The following is a 22,757-nucleotide window of genomic DNA, read 5'->3' as shown; positions in this document are numbered from 1 at the left end:
GATTAATGGTTGTAAAATATTGGACTTAAATACAGAGGCCACAATGCTTGAAAATATTTACAGTCCTCAATCTGCCTTTCCCACATGCAAAGTTGTTATCTTCATTATATGATATTCACACTGATTAGGTTGTGAAAATATCGGAATCAATAGTACAGAATGAACTTAATAGCATTCCTTTTCTCTGACAGAATGCACAATACATATTCTTATAGATGATGTTATTGCTACTGAGTAATAATTATGAGGACAAAATGCAAGAGAAAGGCTTTCACCATTCAATAAATGCTGTAAAATTCTGTATCTTTTGACAAAGATTATCTATAATCAATGGGAGTTCTCTATCTTTGATATTTGATAGGTTTTAATACCAGTTGTGGAGGCCAACAAAAGAAGAGTACCAGTTTTTAAAATTGTGTCAACAGTCATGCGTACATAAATAAAACTTTGTTATAAAAATTAATTAAATAGTCACCTGACATGTGCTTTTATAAATATCATACCCAATCCATACTGTATAATCATTAATTATTTACAGAGAATATATACAGTACCATAAATTCTTGCAGAGAATAGTATGAGAAAGGCTGACATGGAAAGTATGAAACAAACAAAACAAAAAATAAATAAGGCAATATTTAATGGATATTTTAATAATGCGTGGACATGTCTATTGGCAGCTGAAGTAAAAATTACTTACTTTATAACTTAAAGTCATATGGTAGTATGTTTTCTGTACATTTAGAAAACAAACAGAAATGGTATAATGTAAAAATTCTAGTTATAAGTTATTCAGGCTTCTAAAATTCATCATTTTACTTAAAAAGATAATTTTCTATGCCAGAAATGTAGTTCTTTGCTGCTTCTAACAAATAGTTAGCCCTTAATGTGCCAATCCAAGCAATGTTTCTCACAAGACCCAAACCTTTAACCTTTGGTTTCAATCGCAGCAATTCTGGTGGCTGATGGCCTTTATAATCCTGGTGACTGTTCTAGGAAGACGTTCCTCTCTTCTGTGCCAGACTTCCAAACGTCTGAATCTTCTTGAATGATCAGTGCATGCTGTCAATATTAACTGATCTTCTCTCATTGAACAGCTCAAAAGGCAGACTTCATTTTTGTGCCAACATTCATTATGCTTCTTCAACAACAGGTATGGGTGGAATACAATGCACAGGTTGATTTGTTTGCATTGTAGCAGCGTGAAGTGTTCCAAGTCCTGCCTTTACTGTGAAACTGGCCACTGATGACACTGAGGGACAGCTGGTCCCTAGTTTTGCTCTTCCATGTGAGAATGTTTTCCTCCCTAAATTTGTTGAGCTTGCTTGTGGATTGGTATTCACTTTTCCTTCAAGGAAATACGTCAGCATTTCTCCTTTTCCTTTAACACTGACTTTGCCACGACAGACAAACTCAAAGTTACACTTGTTGAGTATGCGATGCACATCTTCTGTTACCTGGAGATTGGTTGTTAAAAAGACTCTTAAGTCATATTCCCCTCTCTTCAAGAACTCAAAACACCTATAAGCAGTTAACATTTCGGATACACACATGGTGGATGCTGGTCAGAGGGTTATACCGGACATCTGCTGAGGCTTGAACTGAAGCTGAGTTCATTATCAGCAGTGTGTAAATGATTTAGGTATGAATATACATGGCTCACTTTGCTGATGATAGTAAATAAGGGGGTCTTGTTGATAATGAAGCAGGTTACAATGAATTGCAAAGAGATCTTGATGGTCCGAGAGATAGGCTGAGAAGTAGCAAGTGAATTTCAATTTAGAAAAGTGTGAGATGATGCATTTCAGACAGTCAGACTAGGGTAGGACTGGCAGAACATGGGCAAGTGTTGTGGAAAAGAAGGACGTTGGAGTACAAGTACACAGTCCACTGCAAACAGCTACACAAGTAGAAAGGGAGTTGAATAAAGTGATTTGCATGCTGGCCTTCATCAAACAGGGCATCAGGTTTCAGAGTAGGGGCATTATGTTGCAGATATACAAGTCGCTTGAAGTTTTGTGTATAGTTCTGGTCACCCTGTTATAGGAAAACCATTGTCAAGGTGGAGAGAGAGTGCAGAAGAGATTGACAAGGATGCTGCCTGTACCAGAAAGCCTGAGTTATCGGGAGAGGGTGGCCATGCTAAATCTTTATTCACTGGAATGCAGGAGAATGACTGCTGGTATCATTGTAGTTCATAAAATTATGAGAACATGGATAAGGTGGGACAGTCATATATTTTTCCCTAGGGGTGGGTAGTTCAAAAGTAGAAGGCACAGATAGATACAAAACCTTACAAAGCACTACAGGCTCTTCAGCCCACAATGCTGTGCTGACCCTTTCACCTACGACAAGAGCTATCTAACCCTTCTCTCCTACATAAACCTCCATTTTTCTATCATCCATGTGTTTATCTAAGAGTTTCTCCTAGATATCTGAACAAATTTACCACAGTTGTCATTGACTTCATCAAGACCTGTGAGGCTGAGTGTGTGCCTTTGAAAATGTTTTGGAGATACCCAAACTAAAAGCCATGGATGAACTAGATTTGTAGTCTGTTGTGTTGGCGCGTGGCCCAGTGGGCAAGGCATCAGACTAGTAACCTGAAGGTCACTAGTTCGAGCCTCAGCTGAGGCAGCGTGTTTGTGTCCTTGAGCAAGGCACTTAACAACACATTGCTCTGCGACGTCATCGGTGCCAAGCTGCATGAGTCCTAGTGCCCTTCCCTTGGACAACATCGGTGTCGTGGAGAGGGGAAGGCCTGCAGCTTGGGCAACTGCCGGTCTCCCATACAACCGTGCCCAGGCCTGCGCCCTGGAAACTCCAGGCGCAGATCCATGGTCTCTCGAGACCGACGGATGCCACCATCTGTCTGATCATTGCTGTATGTTGTTCCTGCACTTACCTTGTAATCCTTGATTCCTTTAACATCCAATAAATGATCAATCTGTCTTAAATAAACTCAGCAAATAATCATCTGGAAAGATTCTCTTCTCAGCAGGTTAAAAATAAGTTAATACAGGGAGGTAAGACATATGATGATTTGAATTCAGGGCAGCCAGGCTGCTGTGATGACTTGGTTAAAGAGAGTAATTTAGAACAATATAATGAACATCACTGCATTATGGAGTGAGTAAATAATTATGAAGAAGAGATGGACTTGCCCTGGATTTTCATTTCTGGTCAGTGGAGGTTAATTTGTAATGTAATTGCAACTATGCCTTCCATGCCACCTCCAAGATTCAGTTCAGTTGAAGTCAATGATCTTGTTGTTTCCTAGCAACCGGCAATTAGCCTGCAGGTATAACTTTATATTCTTATGCTGTATGTACAATAACAAGTTACAGCAACCAAAGATACAAGAGAATATATAATGCAGTTATTTCAATAATTATAATATACAGATAAGCAAACAAAATAAAAATATATTCCAGGATGAAGGGGTGGTCCTGTGAGGTTGGTTTAATAACCTTGGCTTGCAATTATTACTGTTTAGGTGAGGTGACCTTGTTGTCTGAAAGAAAACAACAGAATGATTCTAAGATTTCCTTCTCCCATTCTGGATTCGAGAAGTAATGTGCATATTCTCAGGGAACTTTTCTCATTTATCTTGAGCAGTGGACCTTTCTACCCTGGGGGACTACAGATGTTCTTTCATTGCATTTGTCTATGGCTGAGGTTGACAGGGTTTTGTGGTGCTTGAAGAAGTGAACAGGTCTGATGGGAAAGTGAATGAAGCCATAATCCTACTAAATGGCAAAGCAAACTTGAAGTGTCAGAGTGCTTATTTCTGTTACAATTTTTTATGTTTTTAGAGAACAATTAGTAAGATGAATAATAACTTACTGAGTAAGAAATTAAAAATTGTATATCAATATATTCTAAGTTGTTGAGATCAGTATCTCCTGAAGTATTGTGAAAGAACAAATAACTAACTTGTATTTTGCCTTGAACGCCTGTGCTATCCATTCTGCTGGCAACATTTACAGTGTTTCCCCATATGTCGTACTGTGGTCTTCTTGCTCCAATCACACCCGCCACCACAGGTCCAACATTTATTCCTATATAAAGGAAATAAAATGTGGTGATTTCAAAATTGATCTTCAATCACAGTCTTACAAATAATGAAAAAAAAAGTCAAAGGAAAGGAGCAAATGAAAATAGCTCATGCAAGTTCAGATTACTCAACTAATTTCTTTTGTCATTTTATCCTTGACCAATATAGTCACTGAAATGTATAGTAAGAAAAAATCTACGATTAGCAGCAATGCTCAAGAGCATCCTGCCTTGTTTGGGAGAAGATAAGCCCGGAGATCAGCTACTAAATCCCCACTCTAGTTATGACCTCCTGTGAATATCCTACCCTCTTCTCTCAGCTTCTCCTTTCCTATCTTTAATGCTTTTCCAGCAGCAGCAGAAGCAAAGGAATGCCACAAAAGAAGAAAAAGATAAACTATGCTGCCCATTAGTCTCAATGAGTTCAGGGACAAAATCTGCAGGAGGTGGATGAGCACTTTAAAGAGCTTTTACATAAATAATCACTATTTACATACCTTTGGATCACACCATGGGTGGAAAACATAGAAACATAGAAAGCATACAGCACAATACAGGCCCTTTGGCCCGCAATGCTCTGCCGAACATGTACTAACTTTTGAGTTTATATAAATATACCTTAGGCACAATGTATTTTAGAACTTAGAATACGTAAAATGATTAGCTTAATTAGAAAGTAAGATTACCAAATGTATTAATAAGTCAACTACTTACCAACTCTCAAGACAAAGTCATTGTATGACTGATAGTTGATTTCATCTAGAACATCAAACATTTCTATTGCAAATTCTGCCAGAGTACTCAAATGGGAATATATTGATCTTTTTGCCTGCAGTTCGAAAAAGAAATGAAGAAATATTATCAAAACTGGTTAACATCTACTTGTTGGAATTGGAGTTGATGATATTGGATGCAGTACATGTCGAGTGTTTACATTCAAGTACATTCCATGTGGTATGAAGGGTTATCATAATATTTATGCTAATTTGCTTTGTGTGGTTACTGAGATTGGTAAAATGGGATATGCATGCAACACAGTCAGTGTAGTTCATTTTTTTGATTGCCATGTTGACTTATGGTCATAACAAGTTTGAGAGAAAGATTTTCTTAGGATCAGGACCCAGTAAGTACCATATTAAGGATTCTGACCCAACTATCTTTTTAAATAGCTTGCCATAGAAAGCCACACAAACATAATGCTGCTTTTGTTAGTCCATTTCAAATGGAAAATCAAATATTTCCCAGGTAGAATAAGATTCAGATGGCTCCTGGGTCAAATTTCATCACTCCAGAGATTTAATTCAATCACAGATTTCTTGCATGCAAATGCAATGATTTTCCTGTAAAATGTATATGGAATGATGTATTTTTGCAGTAAGTGGTCCACATAAGTGTTGATTAAGATAATAAATTGTATTGCTATGAGAGTATGTCTATCATTGGATACTCACAGAACTACCAGATTTTAAATGTACTGCACTCAGGGGAAGCCCTAACACAGACATGCTCTGTCTGACAAGTTCACTCTTCTTCAGAACACTGCTCCATTACTTTCTCCAACCATTCTACTGAACCATGCCAATTGCTCATGCATATACTGCTCTTATGACCTAATTCTCTGATTTCTCCTCAGATCGCTGATCACCACTGTTTCCTTTATCTAATATCTGAGCTGAGCTGACCTTCAGCTCTGATCCAATCTACATTTCCTTCATTAGTGCCATCTCCCTTCTTTGAACCTTGCCCAAAATATTGTTTCAAACCTGACACGCATTCCCAGTTCTGTTTTGAATCCAAACTCCAATCCTCTTTTCCTTTCTTATTCTCCAGGCTAATCCAAGTCTTAAACATTCCTGGAGGCTTCTTTTAGGCACATCATCATACCTCAAAGAATGAAGGAAAATGTGGAAGTGCAACCAGGAAGGCCTGGTATCTTGGTTAAATTAAGTTTTCATGCGACCCATCACTAAAACTAATATTGGTGCTTAATGTGACAACCTTCCATTTCACTACACTTGGTGCTATAGGATTTCTAACCCTTCATATTTTAAGGCACAAGGTAAATAACTATTAGTTCTTAGCCATTGCATTAATCATTGATGAAGATGGAAATAATGGTTTGTTCATGTTCACAATTAACTTGTGTTCTGGTCAATTAACATTCTTCTCCTTTGTCTATCAGATAGGACAAAGAGGGCAGAGATTCATCACATCTGTCTGTGCCTCAGTGTAGCTTTTCCAGAAATTGATTGGTGTCAATCCCTGAATTGATTTTGAGTGCAAAAGCCTTTCAATCTGTGTTCCTGTGTTTGAATAAACATAATGGTCTGAATTTTTAAATATAGGTGGACTTAGGTTGTTCAGGTGTTCATTGCCTAGAATAGCTTTGAAAATGAGAGGAAAGAGGTAGGGTAATATAATTGTGATACTGCCAGATTAGTAGTCCGGAAGCCGGCACTATTTCTTCCACAATGACTCCTAAACCTGCGGTCCATACCACTTTTAAACACAAGGACATGGGAACAACACCACCTGAAGTTTCCCCAAGGTCACATATTACCTTCATAAACAAGGCAGATGAACTTAGAACATGGATCAGTACATTGAACTATGACATCATGGCCATTACAAAAGCCTTAATGTCTCAGGGGTAGGAATGGCTGCTAAGTGTGCCAGGATTTAGATGTTTTAAAAAAGGGAGGGAAGTAGGCAAAAGAGGTGAGGGAGTGGTATTGTTAATCAGGGATAGTCCCATGGCTGCAGAAAAGGAGGAAGTCATGGAGGGATTATCTCCAAGTCATTGTGGGTGGAAGTCAGAAACAGGAAGGATTTAATAACTTTACTGGGTGTTTTTCATAGTTCCCTAATAGTAACAGAGATATTGAGGAGCAAATAGGGAGGCAGAATCTGGAATGGTGCAATAATAAAAGGGTTGCTGTGATAGGTAATTTCTTCTTAGTGGAAGGGGTTCAGACGGGATGGAGTTTGTTAGGTGTGTTCAGGAAGGCTTCCTGAAGCAATATGTGGATAAGCCAACTAAAGGAGAGGCTATACTTGATCTCATACTGGGAAGTGAACCTGGTCATGTCTCAGATCTCTCAATGGGAGAGCATTTTAGAGATAGTGACCACAACTCTTATCTCTTTTACCGTAGTGCTGGAGAGCAATAGGAGATGACAATTTGGGAAAACACTTAATTGGGATAGGGGGAAATATCATACTACTAGGCAGGAATTTGGGAACATAAGTTGTTCTCAGAGAAATGCACGGCAGAAATGTGGTAAATGTTCAGGGAATTCTGCATAGGTATGTTCCATTGAGGCAGGGGAAGGATGGTAGGGTAAAAGAACCATGGTATACAAAAGATACAGAAAATCTATTTAAGAAGAAAAGAAAACTTTATGAAACTAGGTACTGTTGGAGCTCTAGAAGGGGTGCCTGGAAGGAGCTCATGAATAAAATTAGGAGAGATAGAAGGGGCCATGAGAAGGCCTTAACAAGCAGGATTAAGGAAAACACCAAGGCTTTGGACAAGCATGTGAAGAGCATATGAGAATAGGACCAATCAAGAGCCATAGTGGAAACATATGCATGGAGCCAGAGGAGGTAGTGGAGGTATTTAATGAATCCTTTGCTTCAGTATTTACCAGTGAAAAAGTCCTTGGCAATTGTGGGAGTGACTTGGGGTTAGTCTGAAATGCTTAAGTGTATAGACTTTAAACAAGAGGATGTGCTGGAGCTTTTGAAAGGTATTAAGTTAGGTAAGTCACTGGGACCAGATGAGATATACCCCAACCTACTGTGGGAAGTGAGGGAGGAGATTTCTGAGCCTGTGGCAATGACCTTCGCATCATCAATAATGCCAGAAGTACTGGAGGAATGGAAGGTTGCAAATGTTGTTCACTTGTTCAAGAAAGGGAGTAGAGATAACCCAGGAAATTATAGACCAACGAGAATAACTCCAGTGATGGGCAAGTTTTTGGAGAAGATCCTGAGAGGCAGGATTTATGAGCATTTGGAGAGAAATAATCTGAATAGGGATAGTCAGCATGGCTTTGTCAGGGGCAGGTCATGTCTTAGAGCTTGATGAATTCATTCAGGATGTAACAAAACACATTCATGAAAGTAGAGCAGTGGATGCAGTGTATATGGATTTCAGCAAGGCATTTGATAAGGTCCCCCATGCAAGGCTCATTCAGAAAGTAAGGAGGCATAGGACCTAAGGAGACCTTGCATTGTGGATCCAGAATTGGCTTGACTGTAGAAGGCAAAGGGTAGTTGTGGATGGTTCGTATTCTGCATGGAGGTCGGTGACCAGTGGTGTTCTGCAGGGATCTATTCTGGAACTCCTCTTCTTTGTGATTTTTATAAATGACCTGGATGAGGAAGTAGAAGGGTGGGTTAGTAAGTTTGCTGATGACACAAAAGTTGGGAGTGTTTTGGATGGGCTGGAGGGTTTTCGGAGATTACAGTGCAACATCAATAGGATGCAGAACTGGGCTGAGAAGTGGCAGATGGACTTCAACCCAGATAAGTTTGAAGTGGTTCATTATGGTAGGTCAAATTTGAAGACCGAATATAATATTAAAGGTAAGCTTCTTGGCAGTGTGCAGGACCAGCAAAATCTTATGGTCTGTGTTTATATGGCACTCAAAGCTGCTGTCCAGGTTGACTGTGTTGCTAAGAAGGCATATGATGTGATAGCATTCATCATATGTGGGATTGAGTTCAAGAGCCTTGAGGTGATGTTACAGCTATATAAGACCTTAGTGAGACCCCATTTAGAGTACTGTGTTCAGTTCTGGTCACTTCACTACAGGAAAGATGTGGATACTATAGACGAGAATTACAGGGATGTTGCCTGGATTGGAGAATACGTCTTATGAAAATAGGTTGAGTGAACTTGGCCTTTTCTCCTTGGAGTGACAGAGGATGAGAGGTGACCTGATAGAGGTGTATCAGCTGATGGGAGGCATTGATTTTGTGGATAGCCAGAGGCTTTATCACAAGGCTGAAATGGCTATCACGAGGGGGCATAGTTTTAAGGTGATTGGAAGTAGGTACATGGGGGATGTCAGAGCTAAGTTTTTTTTTATACAGAGTGGTGTGTGCATGGAATGCACTGCCAGTGATGGCAGTTACAATAGGGTTTTTTAAGAGACTCTTAGATAGGTAAATGGAGCTTAGCAAAATAGAGGGCTATGTGGTAGGGAAATTCTAAGCAGTTTCTAGAGTAGGTTTAATGGTCAGCATAACATTGTGGGCCAAAGGGCCTGTAATATACTGTAGACTTCTAAAATCTAAAAAAAAACTATCGTGGCTCTAATAAAATCCTAGAACTTCTTTCAGCATTGATTGAGCACCTTCACCGAAAGATGGCAATGGTTAATGGGAATGGATAACTACTTCACAAAGGAAATTAGAAATGAAGAATAAACATCATCTGCCACAAATGAAAAGAAAACAAAGACCTCGATGCATAAAGAGAAGATTGGTATGAAATATTTCTTTTGTTTATTAATAGGGAAGGAAACCTCCATTCCTCAACTTATGCTGTTTATGCATAATTTTGGTTTAGCACCATATGACTGATCCATAACAGCCCTCTGAAGTGGTTTTGAAACCACTCAGTTGAAGGACAATGATGTGCCCACTCCCAACTTTACTTTCATGTCTTCATCTTGAAACACATCATCTTTCTTTATGTCTATGTCAAATTATTGACTGTGCAAATTACTTTCCCAGCAATAAAATAACTAGAGACACTGTTCCAAGTCCAGGCATAATTACTTTAACAAAATCCTCATTTCCATTATAGGATTGACCTCCTGTTAAGGTCCTTTTCAAGTGCGGCTATGGACTTAGGCTATAAAGAGAAAAAAATAATTAATGTTAATACATGATGGCCTGGGGCTGCTCCTAGTGTCTGGAAGTTCAGGGGCCTTATTGAACCTCAGATACTTTGGCAGGGCTCTCAGCTGAAGAGACAGTTGGACCAGAATTAAATAACCAATCACTCTGAAGCCAAATGTTTCTTATTGCACTTATTTTGCTAGAGTGCTTCTTGTTTGTACAGTTCTATATATGTAAAAAAGGAAACATTTATGTAAGCATTGCACTTTATAGTTCAGAAATAGACAATGTTGCCTACAAGGCCCTAGTCTAATCTTATAATCTATACAACCTTCCTCCTAACTTACTTCTTGTCAAAAGTTTCATCTTCCCTCATGTATTTATCTAGGACCCTTCAATGTTTTGGTGATAATTACCTCAATTATTTTTTATGAACAAATTCCACATTCTCACCATCTATTTCTCCTGAATTACTCAGCAAAGTTAGTTTTGCCTCCTTTATTTTTCTGGCTGTTCCTCCAAATGGAAACATTTTCTCTACATTGGTCCTGTTCGACCCTTCGTATTTTTAGAGACTAATAGCAGATATCTTTATATCTTCAAGAAAAAGATGTCACATTTTATAGCACTGTTTGAGCTTTTCCAATAGTTACACACTCATAGGTCTGATAATATCCTAGAAGATCATTTTTTTATTTCCCCATTGCTTCCATCTCATTTTGTAATATGCAGATGAGAATAGTGCATAAATCCTCTAAAAGTGCAGTCCAACCAACTTCTATATACTATTTTGTCTTTCTGGGTGTCTCAACCAAAACTGAACCTGTCCTTTCCAAACAAGCATTGCTATTGAGTCAGGAGATGGAACCTTGGACAATGTTCCCTTATTGAATCAAATGGAGATGTATTGTTCTAAATCTACACAGTTCAGTTCCTCTTTTTCTAAACTTCCTGATAAATTTTAGTAGGTTAAGATAACATTCTCAAGGATTATGTTGAATGAACCAGCTTTAAGCAAATAAAGTATATAATGCTAACCAATTGTGCTCTATACCAGCAACATCTATCAGTTAGTTACAATGAACTAGACCCAACACTATGACTCTTATGATCTTTGTTATACCAGTTTAGCAATCAGTGCAGCTGGGTATGCAATCTATGCATGGCATGACCCCTAAAGGTAACACACATAACAGCCCTTCAAAGGGTCAAAACTTTCATCTGATATCCTGTTGTTCCTCAGATTTCCAATTAATTAATGTGCACATGGTTCCAGATTTTCAAAAGAGAATCCCTTTTGTTTTGTTTCTTCCCAAACTGATCGCCATCTTTATCGCATAGCTAAAGAACAGGCTGGTTGTTAAATATTCTGTATCTTGTTACCAAATCTCTTTCATGGATTCAGCACTCCATAGCTCAGAGATATTTATTGGCTTTGTTGCCCTCTGAGAAACTATGCTCCTCAAGTTCTGACCTCTTGATTAACACTGGATTCCATCATTAGTTCAATGTTTTTAGCTGCTAATTCTCTAAATATTGGCATTGCAGCACTAAAGTTCAGCATGCTTACTTGTATAAATTGCTTTTTAAAATCAAACTATTTGATCACGCTTTTGGCAACTGCCTCAATGTCTCCTTATATCATTTATGGGTAACAATTCCCTTATAAAGTAACTACCAATAATTTTGTGCAAATGATGTTATGCACATGAATTGTAATTGCCCATAGCAACACAGAAAAAACTGGTGAGGAAAAGTACAATTGATTAGCCTTCTGCCATCCAAGTCACCAATTTAATCTGTTGTTGACAAATCATAGTAATCTGTCCCAAACAATTAGTATATGGTACATCAGACACATGCGAGGAATATAGGAGGGCTTTAGAAACTATTGTAAAAGCTAATATTTTCCTCATAATCACATTGTATTTGACCAATTCCATGTCTGTATTTACTAATATGCCATGTCCCAAACTATTACTTTCTGAAAGAAAATTGCATTTGAGTCAATTAACCCTATTTACTTCTATTTTCTTGTAAAGGAATCTGTTCACATATTCACTAATATATTGTTTGCATGGATTTATGTTGTATAATGTTCAATGTTCCTTCAAACACTGACTGTCAAGTTTGGCTCCATTGTTTAAACCTATATTGTCATAATTTATATTGCAGTGTATGGATGCATGATGAAAAATTATTTCTGACTGGTTCTTGTACTGTAATACCGGTCATCTTCTCACACCTTTGCTGCTAGCTCAATCAATTATCCTTGTCATTGTGAATTAGTAATCCGATTTTACCTTAAATGCAAAGAAATCTCCAAGCTGTGGCCTTAAAATGAAATTCCACTTTGGCTCTTTTTGCTGCTGTCTGTAAGGAGTTTGTACATTCTTCCCATGACCATTTGAGTTTCGTCTGGGTGCTCTGGTTTCCTCCCACAGTCCAAATACATACCGGTTGGTAGGTTAATCGGTCATTGTCAATCGTCCCACGATTAGGATAGGGTTAAACTGAGGGTTGCTGGGTGGCATGGCTCGACGTGCCAGAAGGGTCTGTTCTACGCTGTATCAATAAATAAATAAATGCATTGCATGTGTTGATAGAGGAATCCAAGATGAACTAGAAGAGGTCATCCAGAGGTTCTGAGTGCCAGTTATATTACCTATAACGGTTTATAAGGCTGGGCAACTTTAACGCTTGATAAGGTTAGTACATATAATTTTATGGCTTGAAAACTGCAATGCAGGTTGTTGTTGGTCATGGCTGAATGCCAGTTAAATTAACCACTGGTACTCATTATTGAGGCTGCAATTCGAAGTTCTGCAGTCACTTGAGCTAGTACTTTCTTTCATAAGAAATTGGATCTAGCGTCAAAGCTCCTGGAGGAGGAGGAGGTCCATGAGAATAACAATTAAAGAATTATTTGAAGAAAATTCTGAATCCCATTTGAATGCATTTCTTCCTTTGCCCTTCACTTGCTGCTTTATATAGGAAGAACATGTTTGAATCTATGAATGCTTCTAACTGCCTTTGTAAACCAGCCAATATAATTAAATTGGGAACAACATCTCTTCATTGCTGATAACAAATATAGCTACACCTCAAGGCTGTGTGAATGCTCCTGCTCTACTCTCTATACATACAGTACATGACTGTGTGGTTAAGCACAGCCCCAAGGCCATTTACAAATTCACCTATGACACCATTGTTATTAGGCAAGTCACAGGTGGAGATGAATCAGTATACAGACATTAGATAAGACATATGGTTGAGTGGTGCCTCTCAATCAGCTCAGTAAAACTAAAGAGCTGATTATTGACTTCAGGAAGGGAAAGGAGGGCCTATATGTGCTAGTCCGCATTGGGAGATCAATATGGACCAGACTGAACAACTTTTAATTCCTGGACATTAACATATTGGACAACCTGTCCTGGGCTGAGAACTTAGATGCGATCACAAGGAAGGCACATCTGGACTTACTTTCTTAGATTAATAAAGTTCAGCATGTCAGTGATTACTCTGACAAACTTCTATAAATGTACTGTTGAAAGTATCCTGACTGATTGCATCATGGTCAGGTATAACAAAGCAAATTCACAGGAGCGAACACAGCTACATCCTTCCTTCAGAAACTGGAAGTCACACAGCACCTGGTTCAAACACAGCTACTTCCCTTCAGTCATTTAGCTCTTGAACCAATCTACACAATCTGAATCCCTACCTCAGCATTGCAACGCCATGATCACTTTGAAATGCAATGGACTTTCCTTTTTTGTAAAAATGCTGTTCTTTCTTGTAGTGAATCCAGCAATAATTTTAAACAACTTTAACCTAATGGTTCCTAACCTTTTTTATGCCATGGACCCTTACCACTAACCAAAGAGTCCGTGGACCCCAGGTTGGGAACTCTGTCCTAAACCATTCTGTTCTCTCCACAGTTTCATCAACTGGCCTGTCCAGATACTACCACTTATCTACACACTAAAGCAATTTACACTGACAATCAACCTAACAACCTACATATTTTTTAAGGATGTGGGAGGAAACGGGAGCAGCTGAAGGAACCCCACATGGTTATAGGAAGAATATGCAAACTCCATGCAGACAATGCCAAGAGTCAGATTTTTTTTACCAAGACCACCGAAGCTATGATGCAGTTCTTTTTTTTAAACCAAAGCAACCTGTGCTACTGTGTCAACTGAGAAAAAAAATAGATGAAGGCTATAGTGGCAATATACATACAAATACCTGTCACTTCAGGCAAAATAAAATGTTGAGTAAATGTAATCATGATAGGTGTCGAAATTAAAATTAAAGAAAGCTATTTTAAAGCAAGTGTTTGTTAGGTAACAAGATTAGTAGCAGTAGAAAGCAACTGTTCAGCTGAGAATTTAAAATAAGAATAATAAGTTTCTCTTAATTAGATTGAGAGGAGACTCACACAGAAATTCTGAATGCCTTTTTATGATTATTTGCTCCCCTGATTATTTTTATATATTAGAGAATGCATAATGCCTAATCTTTCAGAAAGAATATACTTGAAGCTTGAAGCGACTTCTCTTGATTCACATTCTCTCTTATGCTTTTTGTTAAAAATGACATTTTGTCTTCCAGCTGAAGATGATTTTATTAATATTCAAGATAATATATAAAGAATCAGTTTTCTTTATTAAGCAATTATATAGTAAACTGTTGTAAAATATTAACAATAAATTCATAACTTATTCAAAAACATTTCTTTCAATTTGGCAGAAATCTAGAGAATACCAATTTTTTTAATGCTTCAGAACAAATGAGTATGAAAATTATTCTCAGTTGATCCTTGTAAATTTGGCAAAGTTAAGAAGTAATTTTCTGAAGTCTGAATTGAAGCAACTGGAAAAAAAATTGCTTTTGAGATGGTTTGCAGCCAATAAAAACAATACTGCTTTCCAGAAATAATTAGAACTCATTTCAAGAATTGATGATGGAGTCCCAAAGCAAAAGGTGAGGTAAGGATTTAAAAATTAAGTAAAGTGTTATCAGAATTTGTAGAGTGGGGAAAATCAAATTTAGTGTAAAGCAAATAGGACAATGAACGGGTGGTAATGAAATGAATGGCTCAGCCAGTCAGGAGCAGAGTAAGGTCAAAGAGAAAAACTAAAATTGATGCATTGATTAAAAGCAAACACATAAGGGCACTGAACAAACTACGCTATCAGACCTGTTATGTTAATTAAACTATGGCAATTATTGCACTTCCACAAAATAAGCTCTTCTTCCCTATCAGTGCTGTATTACAAACTGTATCCTATTGAAATGTATCACATTCTTTGGTTGACAGAATCTGTGCATCACTCTTTGAATAAGAAACAAGAATGTGAAGATCTTGAGTGCAGATGGCTGTTTACTGTAACTGAAATTCAACTTGTCAAAGTGATAGCCAATATTGCTCAGTCATCTGGGCCCTAAACTAGAGATTAAGTCATGGAAAACAAGATATCACTGCTGAAGCGCTATAGTGTTTGTCATAAAAAAGCAAGTAGAAACAATGTACTGTTTGTGGATGCTCATTACAAAACAGATGCAATATATTTAGGTGAAATAAACATAGAACAGTACATCATAGGAACAGGCCATTCAACCCACAATGTTGTGTCAACCAATTAATTAAATTATCAAATAGCCCACTAAACTGATCTCTTCTACTTAAACAAAATCCATGTCTTTCCATCTTCCTCACATTCATGTGCCTATCTAAATGGCTCTTAAAAGTCTCTAATGTATCTGCCTCTACTATCCCAAGCACTGCTTACCAGACATTGACCATTCCCTGTGTAAAAAAAAAAATGCCCTTCATGTTTCCTTTGAAACTATTCCTTCTCACCTTAAAATTCAGGCCTTCTGGTATTAGACATTGCAACCATGGGAATAAGATACTGTCTGTCTACCTTATCAATGCCTCTTGTAATCCTATAGACCTCTATCAGATCTCCCCTCAGTCTCTGCTGCTCCAGAGAAAACAACCCAAGTTTGTCCAGCCTCTCTTTATAGCACATGCCCCCTAATCCAGGCAACATCCTGTTAAGTCTCTTCTGCACCCTCTTCAAAGCCACGGCATCCTTTCTATAATGGGGCAAGCAGAACTGTCTGCAATGCAATACTCCAGAAGTGGCCTAACTATAGTTTTATAAAGCTGCAACATAACTTCCTGACTTTGAACTCAATGCCTCAATTAAAAGAATAAACATGCCATATGCCTTCTTAACCACCCTGTCAACCTGTGTAGCAATTTTTAGGGAGCTATGAACTTGAACTTCAAGATAGCTCTGCTGATCAATACTGTTAAGGGTGTACTGTCCATTTGTATTTGACCTACCACAGAGCAACAGTTCATATTTGCCTGGGTTAAACTCCATCTGACATTTCTCTGCCCATATCTGCAGATTCTTTGTCAGTCTTCTACACTATCCACAACACTACCAATCTTTGTATTATCTGCAAACTAACTAACCTACCCAGCTACATTTTCATCCATGCCAGTTATATACATCACTAACAGCAGAGATCCGAGCACAGATTCTTGTGGAACTCGATTAAACAGAGACCTCCAGCTAAAATAAGTTGCTTCGACCACTATCATACCTAATTCATGGCTAATTCACCTTGGATCCCATACATTTTAATCTTCTGGATGACACTCTCATAAGGGGCCTTGTCAAATGCCTTACTAAAATCCATATAGACAACATCTATAACTCTACCTTCATTAATCACCCTCATCACCTCACCAAAAAACCCAATCTAGTTAGAAAGAAATGGCTTGCCCCAAATAAAGCCAAGCTGGCTCTCCCTAATGTGGCCATAGTTTGTCAAATGATCATAAATCCTACCCCTAAGAAAGCTCAGTATCCAACACCAGCTCCAATACAACGCTTCCTCTTGTTGGACTATCTGCATATTGATTTAGAAAACCCTCTTGCATGCACAAAACAAAATCTGTCCCATCTAAACCTTTTGCACTAATAAGATCCCAGTTTGGTGGGTAACCACCAGGAGAGGTAAGGGGAGTGAGAAGAATTCCCACATGGCCACAAAGTCCCACAATGCAATAGTGGTTCAAGACTTGATTGTGGCAAGGATAGGAGTTTCTGTGGCCTAGAAAGAGACATGAGAATTGCCTGCAACCTCCCAGGTGCTAGGGTCCAGGATATCTCAGAGTGGCTGCAGAATATTCTCAGAGGAGTGGTTAAGTATCCAGAGGTCGTGGTGCACATTGGCTTCAATGACATTGAAAGAAAGAGGAAGCTGGCTTTGCACAAGGTGTATAGAGAGTTAGGAAAGAGGCTGAACAGCAAGACCTCCAAGAAGGTAATCTCTGGATTACTCCTGGTACGTGCTAGTCATAGGATGATAGTACAAATGAATGAGTGACAGGTGGCAGGGTTTCAGATTTTTAGAACTTTGGAACCACTTCTGGGGCAGGGGTGACCTATACAAAATGCACCTAAACTGGAGGGGAACCAATATTCTGGCTAAGAGGTTTGTTAGTGCTCCTTGGGAGGGTTTGAGCTAGTTTGGTATGTAGAAATGTCGGCTGTACCTTTTTCTATAAATGCTGCCTGGCCTGCTGAGTTTCTCTGGAGAGTTACACTCCAGTCAGAAGGAAGAACAAGAATAGCAAGGTGAGGGAACAGTGGATGTCGAGAGAGGTGATGAGTTTAGTCTAGAAGGAAAAAGAAAAAGTAGATAAACCTTAGGAATCTAGAATCAAACAGAGCCCTTGAGAAGTGTAAAAAGGCCAGAAAATCACTCAAGGAGGAAATTAGGAAAGCTTGGATGGGCCATGAATAGTTCTTGGTAAACAGGATTGAAGTGAATCCAAAGGCATTCTATACATTCATCAAGAAAAGAGGGTAAGTAGGGAGAGGGTAGGACTATTAAAAGATAAAGGGTGGGACATGTGCTTGGATGCGGATTATGTGGGTGAGGTCCTTCATGAGTTCTTTACATCAGTATTTACCAAGGAGAAGGATGTGAAGGATGGGGGCATCAGAACTAATATGCTAAGACATTTCAAGATAAAGGAAGAGGTAGTGTTGGGTCTCCTAAAGAGCATTAAGGTGGTTAAGTCCCTAGGGCCTGAAGGGATATACTCCAGGTTGTTGAGAGAGGCAAGAGAAGAGATTGCTAGGACTTTGACAAATATCTTCATGTCCACTCTAGCCACAAGCAAAGTCCCGGAGGACTGACTAGTAGCTAATATTGTTACATTAATCAAGAAGGGAACAATGGATAATCCTGGAAACTATAGATTAGCGAGTTTCATATCAATGGTAGGGAAGTTACTGGACTGAATTCTTGGGAGTAGGGTTTATGAGCATTTGGAAAACCATGCCCTAATTATGGAGAACAATCATGGCTTTGTCCAGGGCAAGTCAGATCTTCCTAACTTGATTGGGTTATTTGATCAAGTGATGAAGGTAGAGCTCCGAACTTTGCCTATGTAGAGTTTAGGAAGATGTTTGACAAGGTCCCTCATGGGACTGTCATCCAGAAGTTCAAGATGCTTTTTGAAGGATAAGTTTAGTAATCAGTTGGAAAGGCAATAATGAATCAGAGACAGCCAACATGCTTCATGCAGACCAGATCTTGTCTGCCCAATATGCTTAAATTTTTTAAACTTACACAGAATGTATTGATGAAGGCAGGGCAGTAAGCATGATTTACTTTGTCTTCGGTAAGGCATATGACAAGGACCTCATGGGACACTGGTTCTAAAACAAGGATGCTTGTGATCCAAGGCAAAATGACAAACTGGACCCAAAATTGGTCCGGCAAAATGGGGCTAAAGGGTTGTTTCTGAATTGAATGTCTGTGAATGGTGGTGTTCCATAAGGATCAGTACTGGGATATTTGCTGTTTATAATCTACAAGAATGTGGATGTGGGAGGCATGATTGGTAATTCTGCAGATGACACAGATATTGGTGATGTAATTAAAAGTAAGGAAGATGGTCTTAGGCTGCATGTGTTATCCATATGTTGGAGAAATGGCCTGAACAATGGCAAGACAAGTTTATTCAAGGCAAACGTGTGGTGATATATGTATTTGGGAACACTAGTGAATTTATGACATACAACATGCGTGGTAGGGTCTTTAGGAGTATTGAGGATCAGAGAGTACAAGTTCACAGACCTGAATACAGATTGGTAACATGGTTAGAAAGCATATGGGATATTGGCTTTCATTATTTAGGGCATCAGAGAAAGAAGCACAGACAATATGCTTCTACTTTTCAAACCTTCATTAGGCTTCAGCTGGATACTGTATCCAATTCTGGTCACCATGAAATGGCAAAGATGTGATATTGCTGGAGGTGGTACAAGGGAGATGCACCAGATTTTTGCCTAGAATGGGGAAGCTGAGTTATGAGAGGAGATTGCAGAAACTGTGTCTGTTCTCCATAGAGCAGAAGAGGTTAAAAAGGTATACAATTGATAAATATTAAATTGACGGGTATAGGCAGAGCAGACTGAGTTACCACAAATCAGTGGAAGACAAACCCAGAAGAGACAGATTTAATATAATGGAGAAAAAATGCAGAGGGGAATCGTTGGGGCGCTGTTGTCACCAGGGAGTGCAAAGTAACTGGAAAGCACCAACTGTGATAATGGTTCAAGCCAAGTTATTGTCACCATGAAGAAGGGTCTAGGTAAGCATTCAAATTGCTTAGGCAGACAGAGCTATGGACTAAGTGGTAATATGGATGGTCCCATGGATTGGCTGGGCCGTATGGCCTGTGGAACCAATTATTCCAAGGATAATGCCTCATATCCCACTAGCGAGCAAACTGAATTTTCCAATTTCAGATAACCTACATTCAGTGGTCCTTTCCCACATCTACCAATTCCTTAAGGTTCCCTCTCCTATTATCCACCTTTTCCATTCTACTCTCTCCCACCTTTTAGCTAGATTCATCATCCTGGTTCCATCTGTGCATTACTCACACACCTATCCACCTGTATTTCTTCTCCCTTGGTTTATCTTTCCTATCCCTCCCTAATCTGCTTTCATCTGTCCATCATCAAACCCGTAACTGGTTCCTCTTATCACCTTCCAGCCTCTATCTCCTCCCCATCAGGCTCAATAATTTTTTCTTATCTCTTTTCTGTCATCATCCATCAGTCACTGTCTCAAAACTCTCTCCTCACCTTCTCCCACCTCCCTATTATCTCCCACCTCATCTGGTTTCCCATATCCCACTTCTCATCTCATCCCTCATCTTCACCTCTTTAAATTGGTTAAATTCAAAGTAAACAACTCTGAATTTCTTCTTCTGTGGGTAGCCATGAAACCAAAAAAGAAAAAGGTAGCATGATCATCAACCCCCAAATCCCTCTCCCCACACAAAAAATGAACAAAAACAGAACAGGCACATCAACCCCTAAATCCCTCCTCACGCACAAAAAAACCCAATCAATACTGAACTGGCACATCGACCCACAAATCCACTTCCCCACAGAAAATAAACAAGAAAGATCAGGTGAAAAGCACAGAATATATTTTAAAAAACTATAAGATTGATGAAAAGTTTATAGTCCAAGTACATATCCAAAATGCAGACAACCTGGGTAACATTCTCTGGGCAAAGCAGCAGTCTCTCCCCTCTCTAGTAGCATAACAAAGTGATCCTCAGTGTTCCAAAGGCAAGCAGCCAGTGTTCATCTTCTGTATTTGCCTTGATGTTTCAGTCTTCCTCATCATTTTAATTGGTGAACAATAGAAGCTTTAATCAGTGAAATAGAGTCAAACATTGGCTCGTGCCCCATGCCACAGCCGCCCACCATGAGGTTTGCGCATGCTACCTTTGCCTCCCGGAATTCTGTCAGAGGTTGCTGAGTGCTGGATCTCCAAACAGCAAATCACAGGCTCCAGCAGTTCCAGAATCACATCCAAGAAGAAAAAAACAACCATAAAAGATATAAAAAGTGAAATATATGGTTTTGTAATCCATCCAGAAGATGTCAACTGAAGGAGCATTGCATGCAGGCGCCATCTTGACTGGAATTCAAGATTCAGTGGTTTGTGTCAGAATATTGCATCTGCCAACCAAATAGATTAAAATCTCTATTGACACAGCTGCACCTGGAATTTTAATTGTATGTTTTTCAGAGCTTCACTATAAGAGAAGGCAAAGTCTCTAATACATCAAGAAGTAGAAATACTGTAGGTTTACCACTGGCGTTCATCGTTTTATTGTTAATGGATGTTATTTTCTCTATCCCTCTTGCCTAAAAGATATAAGATGAAGAGAGCTTCATGGAATTATTGATGTTGAATAGAGGAAATTATGGCCTGAATATGTACAAGACTGTAATATGCTGACCCACCCATCTACAAGAAGATATCGTCAGGTTGGCAAATTGCATTTGATAAAGTGAAACAGAATGATACAGAACTATAGAGTTACATAGAGACTCAGCATAATAGCAATATTGTCCACCAAGGATCCATTGGTGCTAATCCTGCATTAATCCCATTTGTTATTCTCTCTAAACTCTCAACAACCTTCCCTCTGCCACCTCCACTCACCCACACACTGGGGGCAACTTACAGTAGTGACTTAATCTACCAAATCATGTCTTTTGGATGTATAAGGAAATGGAAGCACCCCAAGGAAACCTTCACAGGGAGAAGGTGCAAACTTCACATGGACAGCACCTGAGATCAGGATTACACCTGGATTTTTGGCACTGTGAAGCAGCAGTTCTACTAGATGCACTCTTGTGTTGCTGTTTTGTGGAAGAGTTACTGGAAATGAGGATCGCAGGAGGAGAAAGGAATGTGGCACAGAAGTAATTCACAATGAAGAAGTTAATGGGGATCTTTTAGTATGACCAGAGTGACAACCATCTTCAAAGACATCAATCTCATCATGAGCACAGTATTAGAGGTTGTTGTGTGACGGAAAATGCATTATCCAACGAAGAAGAAAAGTCTTGATCTTCAGCCAACCAAGAAAAGAATATCATTCACATTCAATATTACAATCTCAGATTTATCGGTACTACCATTATCTAAACACTACTGAAAGCTCTGCCTTTCATCTTACCCCTCCCCTGTCACTACCTCAACATGCAAAGCAACCACAATTAGAGCAAGTGTAGACAGCTCAATACATGTTGTGTTGTGCAAATGAACAAATGCAAGAGAACATGAACATTTCAAGTTTATTCTGGGCAGAGTCATCTGATTTATTATGGGGCCAACTCTGATCTCATTACTATCCAGCCTTTTACCTTTCGGAATGATTATAGTTATTATTTGCAGTAAGTATGATTGTAAGGAAGAATTAAAGGTACAAAGGATGGAAGGGACCGACTGCAATGGAACAAAAAAGAAATAAATTCTGTATGCAGATAAGTTTAAATTGTGCTTTCAAGTATACACAAAAACCTACAAAGTGTAGTCAAGATAGCTGCTGGCAATGTGGGGTATTGTAATTGGTGGAACCAATTACCAGCCATCGACATTGAGAAGTGATTCACATTAACGGGCTGTCTGATTTAATGGCATAATTACATAAGGTTCTTTTACCACACTTTTTGTTCAGTATTTGCAGTACAATAAATCAGTTGATGTGGCTTTTCTTAAACATTAAACACCTCATGCTATTTTATTCGCAAAAATCTACTTTGGTGACCCCGATGCTCTAGGATGATTCCTGTTATTGAACAGGTTGACCAATGCAGTCACTATGAAACTGCTAGAATTTTGGGAGCAAAATGCAATAACTTGGTTTAGTACTAGCCGAATTTGCACTGTGAGAAATCACCACACCACCAAATTTTACATTGTGGTAA

The 22,757-nt window shown here is 38.9% G+C and overlaps 1 protein-coding gene across 1 annotated transcript in view; it reads right to left on the bottom strand.

Moving 5' to 3' along the window:
- Positions 1-1,024: 1,024 nt before the first annotated feature.
- Positions 1,025-22,757, bottom strand: part of LOC132395020 (adenylate cyclase type 1-like) — a 253,841-nt gene continuing 232,108 nt past the window's right edge. The window contains exons 17-19 of the mRNA XM_059971346.1: positions 4,771-4,885; positions 3,937-4,061; positions 1,025-1,457 (exon numbers count right to left, since the gene is read on the bottom strand). Of these exons, the coding sequence (XP_059827329.1) occupies positions 1,134-1,457; positions 3,937-4,061; positions 4,771-4,885 (564 nt within the window). The 3' untranslated portion in view covers positions 1,025-1,133. The remainder of the gene's footprint in view (positions 1,458-3,936; positions 4,062-4,770; positions 4,886-22,757) is intronic.

Source organism: Hypanus sabinus, chromosome 6 (assembly GCF_030144855.1).
Source record: "Hypanus sabinus isolate sHypSab1 chromosome 6, sHypSab1.hap1, whole genome shotgun sequence".
Taxonomy (NCBI): domain Eukaryota; kingdom Metazoa; phylum Chordata; class Chondrichthyes; order Myliobatiformes; family Dasyatidae; genus Hypanus; species Hypanus sabinus.
This window is presented reverse-complemented; position numbering and strand designations above follow the sequence as displayed.